The 13,321-nt window shown below is 42.4% G+C and overlaps 1 protein-coding gene and 1 pseudogene across 1 annotated transcript; both read left to right on the forward strand.

The window, feature by feature from the left end:
• The window catches only part of LOC147005102 (actin-related protein 3B-like), a 242,741-nt pseudogene that overhangs the window by 133,502 nt on the left and 95,918 nt on the right, over positions 1 to 13,321 (forward strand).
• On the forward strand, positions 1,725 to 5,962 carry LOC147005108 (disks large homolog 5-like). The gene is made up of 5 exons (XM_085836543.1): positions 1,725 to 1,888; positions 2,876 to 3,035; positions 4,256 to 4,399; positions 5,033 to 5,216; positions 5,714 to 5,962. The coding sequence occupies exons 1-5, from the start codon at positions 1,750 to 1,752 to the stop codon at positions 5,888 to 5,890; spliced, it is 804 nt and encodes a 267-aa protein (XP_085692669.1). The 5' UTR covers positions 1,725 to 1,749; the 3' UTR covers positions 5,891 to 5,962.

Raw genomic sequence — 13,321 nt, forward strand, 5'->3', positions numbered from 1 at the left:
ACGCTACCAGCAGGGGATATTAATCAGTTGTTCAGATGATGATACTCACTTTCATTTTTTCCTAATGTGGGCTAAGGGAAACAGAGAACATAGTCCTTAGAATGGAAAGATCATTCTCACTTCTCCATCTTCCCAGAAAGAAAGACTGGAAGGGAGAGAATGGTAAGTTCTTTATAATAGAAAAGACTTGGTAAGTGAGGCCTTTGATGTAGCGTGTGATTCAGTGTTGTTTTCTGAAACAGGGTCTCAAATACCCATGTGGACCAAGTTAACCTTGAGCTCAGACAATTCTGCTTCCACTTTCCTATATTTGAGCTTCCAAGTGGGGCCTCCAAGTACTGTGGAAACATAACTAGTCAATGTGAGAGACCTGGATAATCTAATGCTAAGGCATGTACAGCACAGTATAGCAAAAGACATTGATTTCTATGTCTGCCCCCTATTTCAGATAGTTGCTGTCATATGACAGCCAATCATCAACAGAGAAAACAACTTGACTCAGCAAAGTCATGGTGTCCACATTCTGTTGTGTTCTGTATGAGGTTTGTTAATCTTACAATGGTACATAAACCATTCCATGGGACCCCTCAAATTAAGGGTCAATATGCAGTTATATCTAAAACGGCCTGATCCGAACAGAGCACTGGATACTTCCCTAACTTTAAATGAACTAATTTTGTTTTTTCATTTGTTTTTGTTTGTTTGGTTGGTTTGGTTTTTGGGTTTTTGTTTTCTGTCTTTATAAGTTAACAAAGATAGATTTTTTGAGCTATGGCTCAGGCACAAATCCTGAGCAATGGTTCTGATCAATCAACTTTAGGGTCTGCATTTAATGAATCATTCATGTTTGACGGAAATTGGGTTTTGTGTGGTTTGTGGGGCCAAACATGAACCCAAATACAAGATGCTAGGACCTTGCCCAGTCAACTAACCTATGTCTATAGTATTACCCTATACTTTCTGCCTGCACATCCGCACCTCTGTTGAATATATTATTTATTTCATACAGAAACTCATGGTCTAGCACACAGAGGGCTATAAGCAATACTGATCGGTGAGATTGGTGCAGTGAGAAAAGCCCCCACACAATCTGATGGTCACACATTGGTGGCTCCATATTTCAGTTTCCTCTGCCAAAAGATCTCTAGAATGTTGTCAGAAGCATGATGACTGCATGTCTCCCTCCTAAGGGATCTTGGAGCAAATTTCAAATGCTAAACACAAGGCTTCATGAGTGTGGTCCCTAACACACACCCACACTGCAACCAGCCCTGAAGGCTCAGCATGGATGAGATTTCATGCACCTGTATATGATTAGACAGGAGTAGATTTTGGCTGCATATTCAAACTGGTATGATTTCTCACTAAGTTTTAATGGCTCCTATTGCTGATTGAGGAAAATTTAAGGTAGGATGAGATATTTCTGAGAAGGGTTTGGAAAGGAAACACAGAGTTAGATACATAGGAATTACTTAGGTGTGGCCAATCAAGCCTAGAGCAAACCCTCGCTTTGGAAAGAGGATGTGGCTCAATTGCTATGCCCCAGGAAAGAGCAGCTCAGCTTCCTGTCAGTACAGGGAGAACATTAGCAGGGAACCAAAGGCTTTATGTAGTCCATGACATCAGCAGTCCCTTCTTGGACATTCTATTGTCTCCTGGAGAGTTCTAAGCAACCTCTGTGATGTCACCAGTGTTGTAGTTACAACAAGCTGACTGAGATTTCTCAGTCAGAGACTGGACATTGCAGTGATGGCCCTGCTTGCCCGACTTGGTAGACTTTTTCAGAGAACCAATGTGGATGGGAGAGAGACCAGAGAGGGGAGGAAGGATGCTGGCCTTCCATCTGAGAGTAATGAAGGACGAAGGAGCTGGACTTGGCGAATGAGCAGTAAGTCCTGGGAAGTGGATGTTGAGCTTCCTGGTAGGGGTGGCCTGAGCTGGCCTTTCTAGTAATGTGGAACTGGAGACTCTGGGTAGCAAAAAAACTTCCATGGTTATCAAAATTCTTGAATCATCAAGGATTTCAGAACAGTACTTTTCCATCCCCTAAGGCAGGAGTTGGCAAGGTCAAAGCTGTTGGGCTATGAACTTCAAGTCTTGACTTGCACTGGGTATTGTGGGTGTTACTTGGGGACAGAATGAGACCATCAGGAGTGACAGCAGGTCTAAGCTATGCCAGTTTGAGGGAGGGAATACCTGCATTTCAGTCCATGGCTTCTTTAAGCTCCTGTAGTTATCTGACATTAGTCACAGGGAGAGAATGGTGCTCCAGACCATGATGTCATGTTCTCAGAACTACTCTGACCTCCTGTTGGTGACAGTTCCTACCTTACCTTTCTTTATCACCAATTGTGGGTGGCAGCCATTTCTATACTGTAAACAAAGAACAAGCAGTTGATAGACCCAGAGGGGGATTCTATTTTTATTTCTGGGATGTTTTGTGTTTCAGGGGGGAAGTTGATCATTGTGATGAACATATTCTCCCCCTGCCTGACTTATTAAGCCAATTCCTTGGCTTAGAGTAACAGGTTGGATATCTGAGCATCTCCAAGATCTCAAATACTTGTGATAGTGAATTTGTAGTCTGACTTGTGAAACCACAGGGCTCAGGGCTCTGAAGCCAAGTTGTACCCTGAAGAAGACATCTCTCTGGTCTTCGTAAGCACGTTTAAGGGGGAATGAGGATACATCTGGCTACTTACATCACCTGATCTCTCTAGAGTGATGGTAGAACTGAGATCCACTCAGAAGAAATCTCATACTGGGACCAATCTCTTGGTGGTGTTACTAGGTTACAGGCCTTTTTCCTTCTCTTTGGTAAGTCCACACTCTTTGCATTCTCACATCAAATATTCTTGTATTCATCTATCTACAGTGGCTCACAGACAGACATCATCCCCTATACCTGTCATGAGCAAGGAGCAGTTTGAGAAGGAAGAGAACGAGCTGATTAAAGAGATCCAGCTTACTACCCAGGAGACAAATGAGCTGAGAGATCGCCTGATCTATGTGACTGAGGGATCCATGAACAAGAGGTATACGTTGCTCCATACCTGTGGTGTCATTCCGGGGTCTGCAATGCCTCCTTCATCTTATGCTTTTAAAGGGGTGGGTTCTAGGAAGCTATACCACCAGAACATAATTGGGCCTCACTTCATGCCCCTAAATACTTATTAGAGGAGTGGCCACACCTGAAGTTTTGTCAGGATCGAGAAGGGAAATAGACTCTTCTGCTCCCTCCACTTGAAAAGAGGAACTTGGAGTCTGAGTGAAGAACTCAGGGAAAGAGGCAGTGATGATTACCTAGGGTTCATTTGGAAAGCCTTTGACAGGAGGTTTCTAGGTGATGTGTGTTTGTAGTTGTGTTTTTACTTGTCTCCCAGGTGATTGAGTGCTGGCACCTCCAGGTAGCAGCTGGAGGCGCCTGGTCCCACATGGTTCTTCTCAGTGCTTGATTAGAATGCCTGAAGTTCATGCCTGTTCCTGTTTGTCTGTGTGCCTTATACTCTGAGGCAGTAATATTGCATGCATTACTCTACCTCTCATTGTGTTCCCTTTGTCTCTGTCTCTCTTTCTCTTTCATTCTCTCACTCTTTGTTTCTCCATCTTGTGTATAGGTCCAAGTCTGTGAGTCTATGTGCATGCACAGGTACAGACCTGTGAATATGTTTTGTATGTTTTTATTTCTCTCCACAATTTGGAATCTAGGGGTAGGTGTTTTGGCCTGAGGATTTACTTACCTAAGAGTATCCAGGTGAGGTGGGTCCTGAGGACTTGTAGTCCCCACTTTAAATAGCATTGCACTTTGACTATGTTGTCACATGTGTTAGTACATTTGTATTTTTTGGGCAGATTATAAATCTGTGTTGATGTCTGGAATCATCTCCAGAATTATATATAATAACTGTCTCTACAGTATTAGGTATCCAGGATTTAGAATCCCTTTTTTGGAAACAGGGGAAAAACCATCACAGCTGTTTGGTGGGTAAAGACCTGTAGCCTAGACCACTGAGAACATAACTGCTTAGTCTGCCCTTCAGACCTACTGAGTAACGCAGGGAGCCAGGGCACCCTCAATCTAGATGCCTAGCTTCTGGTGTTCAGGGGCCAGGATAGCCAGTTTCCCAAGGTTAAGAAAATCCCAGCATTTAGAATGCAGTGTGTGGTTTCCATGGCTGCAGTAGTCCAGGACCCAGCCTGAGTTCATGTGTTACTAAAAGCCTAAGTTTATGGAGTTCTGTCTTCCTGGGGCCAGGCCCTACCACAGGCCAAATGGACATTATAAAGAACTGAAATTAAAGGAGAAGGAGATCATGACATTCCTACATGAATTAGAGAACAAGAACATGGAGGCCCGAGAGAACAAGCAGGAGCTCAAGAAGGAGATAAATTTCTATCGGTAAGTACTTGTCTGGGAGGCCAACACTTGTGAAATGGCCATTTCTGCCTTCCTTTGTTTCTGGTCAGGAGACTGCAGGTCTGGTTCTATACTTTATGCTTTTTAGGCATCAGTGTGCCTTGGATTTTTGGACTCAGTTTTCCTAGGTCTCTAGGAGACTGTTACCACTGCCAGTGTTCTCCAGGCATCCTCAGGAGCCTCTAAACAGACAAGTGATTCAGATCATGAGAAGGTTATTATGTTGTACTGGGCCTCTGGGGCTCAGGCACGGTTTTACAGAGCTAAGTGAGGTGTAACATGAGGATAGAGTGCCCCCCCTTTGGTTCTAATGACTACCCTGATTGTAGTTGCACCCTACTAATTGGTATTGTCCCAATGCATGGGCTGTCATGAGTAGATGGAGATCCCTGTTTCTTTTGGAAAAACATGGACCCTTTTTGGTGTTTGGACTGCAGCACAAATTTCTTCTTCCATGAAATGGCTATTTGCTGTTTGTACAGCTGTCATGGATGTATTCTGGTGGATTGTATTAGGTCTTCACAGGAATCAGGGTACAGGTCAGGTTAATGAGACCTGTAAGTAGAAATGGGAGGAGGAGGCTGCAGGAACTTACCATGCAGAGTGTGTTTCCAGTAACCTGCACAGCCGGCTCCTGCTGGAGAAGAATCATATAAAGAAGAAGTTGGCGATATTGCAGCAGGAGAAGAAGGAAGTACTGGCTGATTGGGCAGTCATTCGTCAATGTTTGATGGAGTTGAACCTGAGTGGTACAGAAGAACAGGAGAAGACCAACAACCTGGAGACTAAAGAACATCAGGTAGGGACAAACAATTTGGCCAGGCTATGACTATCTGATAATTGGCACAATAGAATCTATTTTTGCTTCCTCCCACCAACTTTCTAATCCATACTTCCAAGCAGCCGCCCTCCTCATGGAATGTAGCTGTTCTTTGCTCTTTTTTCACACAAGTATTCTAGGAAGTGAGCCTCTTGTGAGACTCTGAATTAGCCTCTTTGGAGGCACTATTATCACTGACAAGTGAACCTTTCAACTCTGCTTTAGTCTTCAGTCCACTCAGGGTGACAGGTGAATAACATGTCACATTCTTGCATGCATGTCTTCAGATAGGTGGAATGCTATGTGGAGGTTTGAGTGAATTCTGGGTCCTATCTGCAGATTTCACATCAGTAATTTCAGTTAGAATATTAATGTTGACTGTCAAGTAAAGATGAGGTAGTCGGAGATAAAGGTCTGACAGCTGACATGCCTTTCCCCACCATTCCTGTGTCTTAGTAACTGCATTCCTTTCCCAGGTCTCAGAAACTGCTAGAGAGCTGGGATTGGCCACAGCTAAAGAAGAGACCATCTTGCAAAATGCGTTGTCATGCCAGGAGGCCCCTGCTGACCCTGATCTCCAGCATCCAGAATCTTCCTCAGATGAATCTTCCCCATATGAATCTCTTTATATCACATGTCCTGAGTGGGAATAGGCCCTAACTAGGAAGCCATGGCTGATTCAGGGTGTTATTGCCTTTTCTCTTCAGACAATTCCTCTTGGCAGAGAACGGAGGTGACTGCACTGCTAACAAATGTCCAAGACGAGTAACAGGCTATAGGTCTGTGCTGCTAAAAGTGAAGAAAAAAGATGAACAATAATTTTTTTATAGTTTTGTGAATTTTTCATTTTTTGTTCTTTGAGTTGTTGCTATGTTATTTAGAAGTTATATGTTCTTATTCTTTTATTTCATTGTTTATTTTTGCCTTTATCTCTATATTAATTGAAATTGTAAAACCTATTTGTTAAAAATTCTATTTCTTATGCAAAAAATGGATTTGCAAGTCGTGACTTTTGAGACCATCTTCCTTATTCAGGTGTTCTATCCCCTGCTGTAGACCTAGAACTCACATCCAGAGATGGATCTTTGTAAGTTCCAGACAGCCAGGGCTATATAGTAAAGTCATAGCCACCTAGGGGTATACAAGGTGATGAACTTTTGTGTATCAATAATTTTATTTACCCCATGGACACACACTTGGTGATGTAATCACTGCCATACTGCATCCATGGTGTCATGAATTCTCATACTCCTAACATATAGCACTCTGTCACACACATTCATTCATGATCCTGTGAGCCAGATACTGAGGAATATACAATCATTGTTCTAGAGCTGCTGAGGATATAAACACATTCAGAAAGGAATACAAAATAAATCAGGAAGGCCAGAGCCATATGCCTCAGTTTACTTGCAACAGAGCATCAGTGATTGAGGTGAACAATAGCTTCCCTTTGGTTCTGGCCTGAAAAGGTCAGAGCCATTAACTGGGAGAAAGTTCAGGGGTCGTCCCTCCTGAAAGGGAGGGATGTCTAAACATGGATTTCTGTGAGCCAGAGTTTTTCCTTGTTTCTAGTCAAGAGTTAATATTTACCCTGAGAGGAAAATGTCCTTGGGTCTGCAGATAACAGTTTCTTCTTGTGAAGTTTGTTCTCTTTCTGAGGAAATGACTCCAAAAATGATAATATTGTCTGCCCAGTGCAACTATGTAAAAATGTTATTGTTTGGGCAAAATTGGCAAAGTCATAACCCGTGTTTTTAAGCTGTAGAAATCAGTAAAGCTTTGCTTCTTGCCACCAGAGCATTAGTCTGTCTGTTTCTTTAAGGCATTCGCGAAGCTCATCTTCGTCAAGTGATAACCACACAGCAGACATAATGACCTTCCATTTCTTGCTGGGAAATATCTTTTAATAGATGCTGTTGTCCTTGACCATAAACTTGCTTTGTTTTGCTGTTGCTGATTAGACTTATGCTGAACATTTATGTGAATGGGTGTTTTTCCTACTGAATGTAATACTGTATGTGGCTCCTCCTGAGGGACATTTCCCTCAGAGCACAGATGGAATCACAACCACTCCTAGAGATGATTGTTAGATACCATGTGGGTCTTCTTCTGAGTAGCAGATGCTCTAACCTGTGAGGCATCCACACACTTCCTGCCGTTGGCTTTTGCCCTTCCAGTGAATATGCTGTATTAGATGAACAGGATCAAATCCACTTGAGTGGAGAATCTCAGAAGATCTGTAGGTACAGTGCCTGACCTGCCCACACTCAGTGTCCTAGGCTTCCAAGCATGTATACACGGCTCTGATATTACCACTGCTATTTCTGTGTTCAGAGCCTTTTAAGTGAACAAAAAGGGGTGGAAGGAATATTGCTGTTTGTGTGCTCTGCTCCCTCAAAAGTCCCTAAAAACAGGTGCAGTCAGGTGAAATCTTAATTGATCAGATAAGGCTAGAGGCTCTTATTGGACAGGGGGAAGAAAGGCAGAGCTGAGATTTTTAGAGAGGGGAAGTGAGATGGAGAAGAGAGAGGGAATGAAGGACAAAAGAAGGAGGAATAGGAAGATGGTGCTGGACTACGGGGCTCTAGGGGCCATAAGTAACTGGGGATTTCATAAATGGGAAATAGAGTAATGTAGGTACATTTTCCTGATCTAAGTGTGCAGGTTGTATTTGTATGTGTTGAGTTTTGCATTGTTTACATGGGCATTTTGTGGTTGTAGATTTCCCCTAATAAATTTGTCTGGCATATTACAAGGGTTTTGTGTTATTATTTTAAGAGGTAAAGGGGAAGTATGAGTGGCAGCCAGCTCACTGGAGGCTAGCCACAGGTGGTGGATGGCATTGGAAGTATGAACAACCTGGCAGCAGCTAAACATGGGAAACAGGGCAATAGTGCTACATGGGGCTGGCCACTCAAGGTTAATGAGATCGTCTTTCCTGTCACTAACCACTTTAGCATGGATTGGGTTTTGTTTTTATGTTTTGCTGTTTTTCTTTTTTGTTCTTTTGTTTATTTTTTTGCTATAAGCTACAATAATGTATTTCTTTTTGTTCTAAGCATAGTAGCAAACTGTTCTACTTGAAAAAAAAAAAAGATCCCTCATGACCTGTTTTTTTGCCTGTGATCCAAGCCCTCCCCAAACTGTGTAAAATCCCTGTGTGATAAGTTTGTTGCAAAGTGGGAGTCTTAACACAAGAACAGGGTAGGTGGTGAAGTGAAGGGTGTAATGTGTAGGCAGCCGCACGCCCAAAAGATGCCCTGGACCTCCAGTACACCAGCGCCTTAAACAAAGCCATTGCACAGGTTCCAGACCGAATCTGGCGCCAAACCCTCTGAGAGAGTGTTACACATCAAAGGGGCCGACATACTGAAGAATCCCAGGAGGATACATAGCTCTCCACAGTGCTGGGGTGGATATAGGCGGTCCTCCAGGGGTTTCCCTGAGTTCCCCAGTAGCATGGAGGTGTTCCTGAAATAAAGAAAGCTGTTGAGAAGAATCCGACCTTGTTGCATCTTTTCTTGCTGGACAAGGTGAACACAACAGTAATGGGGAATTCTGGAAGAGTATTGGGTGGCCTAGGGCAGGCCAGCTTCTGTAAGCACTCAGCATACACACCTATTATCCCCTGCTCTGTCTACTCTTATCCATATGTGTACATGTAAGAGACTTTTCTGTCAGCTTCTGTAATTTGTACATAGTTATTTAATTTGGGTTATAAAAAAGTTTACTGTAAGAATGGCATATTGAAACATGCTTCCCTGCACCCAAATTCAGAATAGCTACAGTCACAGTCCTGTAGAATACATACTCCTCTTGCAAACAAAACAGGTTCAGAAACCAAAAATATTAACAATAAATAACAAAAAAAAAAACCATCCACACAGATCAATTTTAAGAGTTCAGATGTCATAGGATATATTTTCTTCTTTACGTGGAATTTTAACTCCAGAAAGGAAGGCAACATAAAGTGAATTACCATGCTGTGTGGCCTACTGTGCAAGGAGAAGTGACTTGGGCATTTCCAGTACTGTATATAAAGAAGGTATTCATAACAAAGCTGCCTGTCACAGTTGGGATTTGCTACACATCTCATAAAAGTCTCTTCTTGGTCAAATCCCCCTAAGTTCTCCCTGATTTAATCCTAAGAAAAGCCTTGAGCTGCAGTGCAATGGACAAAGATTCAACCCAAGACAGCCACCACCATGCAAGTGACTAGTAGAGGCTATCCTACCTATGCATGCTTTGGACCTAAGTAGCCAAAAGTGGCTTTCCCTGTTTCTCCACAGGAGCTAGCTAAGCAACTGTGAATCTCAACCAGCTACAGCAGTCTCCAGGCCCAGTCCCCTGCACTCCTAAACTTGGACCTGACTGAAAGAAAAGATGGGAAAAAAATCTAATAATAATTCCTTCATTTACTTCTATTGCTGCTAACATAATCGTTATTGTTCTATTCCCAGGGAAGGCCCTGGGTCTACACTGTAATAAGCAATAATATTGATCTCTTTTCAATAGCTAGGCAGCTGTCAAAGCATCTCACTTAAACAACATCAAAGTGAGGTCTGGATTCTTATCATCAATGACAGATAAGGAAGCCAAAGCTCAGTATGATGGACCCACTTGCCCAAGGCTGTACTTAGAGCATGGCGCTGAGAAAATGTCAGTCTGATTATGGTCACCCACTCTTCCTTCTCTGATACCACACCCAGCTGGCAGGGTAACAGACCATCTGCCCATATACACCTTTGAATTAGTCCTGACCCCTCATCACTTCTCCCCCTAGTGGTCAAAGTGATCAATGCTCTACTCCCTACAAGCAAGAGTGAGCAAGTCCTCACCTTGTGAGGTGAGTGAGGACTGAATGAGGCACTGGGGAGCCTGGTACTCTCAAGGGTCCAGTCATGAGGCTGTGGCTCTCCAGCTGGCTCCACAGCCCACTCCCTCACCCTGTCCTTGATGTGGTGATGTGCTGAACCCATGCTGGTATAATAGCCATCTTTGCTTTCAACTTTCTAGCTCCTATTAATTCTGTCTATCCAGAAAGGTGACAAACTTACTCTGCTTAGAAAGAAAAGCAAGTCTGAAACACAAGAAAAATAACACTAATTTTGTTATGTTTTGGTTTTTCGAGACAGTGTTTCTCTGTGTAGCTCTGGCTGTCCTGGAACTCACTTTGTAGACCAGGCTGGCCTCGAACTCAGAAATCCACCTGCCTCTGCCTCTCGAGTGCTGGGATTAAAGGCGTGTGCCATTACTCCCGGCAAAAAATAAAACTTTTATGCTTTTGATTTACTTTTGATTTTTCTTTTAAAGTCCAGATCTACCCTCTGTCTCTTCCACATCCCATACCTCCTCCCCTGTCCCTCCTCCGTCCACGAGGTTCCCCAAACCCACCCCACCAGACCTCTAAACTTCCAGAGACCTCAGTCTCTTTAGGGTCAGTTGCATCTTCTCTGACTAAACCCAGACCCAGCTATCCTTTCCTGTATATGTTTGAAGTCATAGCCACCTAGGGATACACAAGGCGATGGTCTCTTGTGTGTGGATCATGTGGCTTACCCCATGTACACACACTTTAAGATGTATTCACCTCCATACTGTATCCATGCTGTCATGAATTCTCCTAATCCTAACATAAAGTACTCTGTAACACACATCCATCCATGGCTCTGTAGCCAAACATTGAGTAATATACAGTCATTGCAGTGCAGCTGTTGAGGAAATAAAAACAATCACAAAAGAATATAAAATAAATCAGGAAGGCCAGAGTCATGTGCCTCAGTTTTGCTTGCAATACAGCATCAGTGATAACCACACACCAGATATAATGAACTTCAATGTCACTCTGGGAAATAGCTTTTGATAGATGCGGTTGTCCTTGACTATAAACTGCCGTGTTTTGTTAGTGCTAATTAGGAAGGACAATTGAAGCTCCCCTTTTGCCATAGAAGATCTAAGAATATATTGTGGAAGTACTTGTTCCAGGTGACTGTGTAAGTATTTACTGAATGGAACTGACTCAGCCTGGAGATGAATCGAGGAGTTAATGTGTGAAAGAATTAATCCCCTCTCATTGATGTCAGATAAGGGCATCCTTTGGTACATATGCAGCTGGAACCATGGGTCTTCTTTGGTTAGTGTTTCATCCCTGGTAGCTCTGGGGGAATCTGGTTGGTTGATTTTGTTGTTCTTCCCAAGGGCTTGCAAGCCCTTTCAGCTCCTCCAGTCCTTCCCCGACCTTTAATATTCTTGAATTCAGAGTAACTTAATATTTATAAAATAACTGAAGGGATTTTCTGTTTCCTGTTTTTCTACTTTCTTGTTCCTGTAAACTTTCTCCTTCAGCTATATCAAGACTTTGTGTGTGTGTGAGTATATGTGTGTGTGTGAGTGTTTGCGTGTTTGTGTGTTTGTGCATGTGTATTTGTGTGTGTGAGTAATTTATGTGTTCTGCTTTGTTGATGTTTATTTAACTTCTCTAAAGGTTCTCAGGAAGAAGGCTTCTGGAACACACCCATCTCACTTCCCCTAAGTCCTGTTCTCAAACTGTATAGTGTGCTCACCCATAGGTATTTACCTTCAAGTTTTAGGAGACAAAACAGGGTGAAAGCAGTTGATTACTTGTATTGTCCCTTGGGCTCCCTTAACCATCAACCCAAAGGAGGTTTTCTATGCCTTGTAATATGTATTTTTTTATGTAGTCTATAGTTCCTGAGGGAAGCATTATCACACCAAGTAATTATGTATGTGTGTATATATATATATACACACACACATACATTATGTGTGTGTGTTTGTGTGTGTGTGTTTGTGTGTGTGTGTGTGCATGCAATTTTAGATAAATATAACATTGTATACTTTTTATATTTTCTAAAGTATATTTTCTTTATTTACATTTCAAATGTTGCCCCTTTCCTAGTTTCCTCTCCAAACCCCCCCTAATCCTACCCTGCTGCCCCTGCTCCCCAACCAACCCACTCCCATTTCTGGTCCTGGCATTCCCCTGTACTTGGGCATAGAGCCTTCACAGGACCAAGGGCCTCTCCTCCCATTGATGTTCCCTCTCTTCCTCTGCAATGTTCTTTCTCCTCCTTCAACAACTACACTTCTGTTTTTTCCATTCTTTACTTCATATCACCTGTACCCGGCTATAGCTCTCTCTAGACCTTCTTCTTTTCATATATAGTCTTCCTTTTCTTTCATATCTTCTATGGTTACTCCAAGTTATGTACTTACATCTAAAGATTGGGAGATAGGAAACACAAATGATCAACATCATGTGGAGTTTGTTCTTCTTGTGTATGGTTTATATCACTCAGTGTATTTTTTAGGTTCATGCATTTAGCTGAAACTTTCTTGATTTCATTTTTCCTCACAATTGAATAATGCCTTGTGTGTATGTGCCCTGTTTTCCTTATCTTTTCATCAGTTCAAGGACATTTAGATGGTTTAAATTCCCTACCTATTGTGACTACAGTACCAATGAACATAGCTGAGCAGATTTCTGTGGAGTTGGATGTCATTCCATTGGACCATAGGTAAAAGAGTGGAATGTTGAGTCATATGGTAGATTTACTTTTAGCTCTTTCAGATTTCCCCACATTGGTTTACAGAGCAGATGTATCAACATGTAAACTCATGAGTAAGGGTTTTTTTTTCCCACGTAATTTTCTGGATTTATCATCATTTCTTTTTTATTTTTTCCATTTTTAATGTCTATTGAAAATAGTTTTTTTATTTTCTTTTTGTATTACATATTTTTTTCATTTACAATTCAAATGCTATCCCAAACATCCCCTATACCTTCCCCAACCCAGCTCCCCTAACCACTCACTCTCACTTCTTGGCCCTGGCTTTCCCCTGTACTGGGTCATATAAAGTTTGCTAGACCAAGGGGCCTCTCTTCCCAATAATGGCCAACTAGGCCATCTTCTGCCACATATGCATCTAGAGACAAAAGTTCTGGGGGTTCTGATTAGTTCATATTGTTGTTCCACCTATAAGATTGCAGACCCCTTCAGCTCTTGGGTACTTTCTCTAGCTCCTACATTGGGGGCCCTGTATTTCATCCTTTAGATGAC

The sequence above is a fragment of the Mus caroli genome, unplaced genomic scaffold (genome assembly GCF_978045245.1).
Source record: "Mus caroli unplaced genomic scaffold, Mus_caroli_1 scaffold_4, whole genome shotgun sequence".
Classification (NCBI taxonomy): domain Eukaryota; kingdom Metazoa; phylum Chordata; class Mammalia; order Rodentia; family Muridae; genus Mus; species Mus caroli.

Coding starts and splice junctions, on each gene's coding strand:
- LOC147005108 (XM_085836543.1), top strand. CDS start 1,750: ATGGCCCTGCTTGCCCGACTTGGTAGACTTTTTCAGAGAACCAATGTG. Junction 1,889..2,875: donor CTGGACTTGGCGAATGAGCA/GTAAGTCCTGGG, acceptor ATCTATCTACAG/TGGCTCACAGACAGACATCA. Junction 5,217..5,713: donor TGGAGACTAAAGAACATCAG/GTAGGGACAAAC, acceptor TTCCTTTCCCAG/GTCTCAGAAACTGCTAGAGA.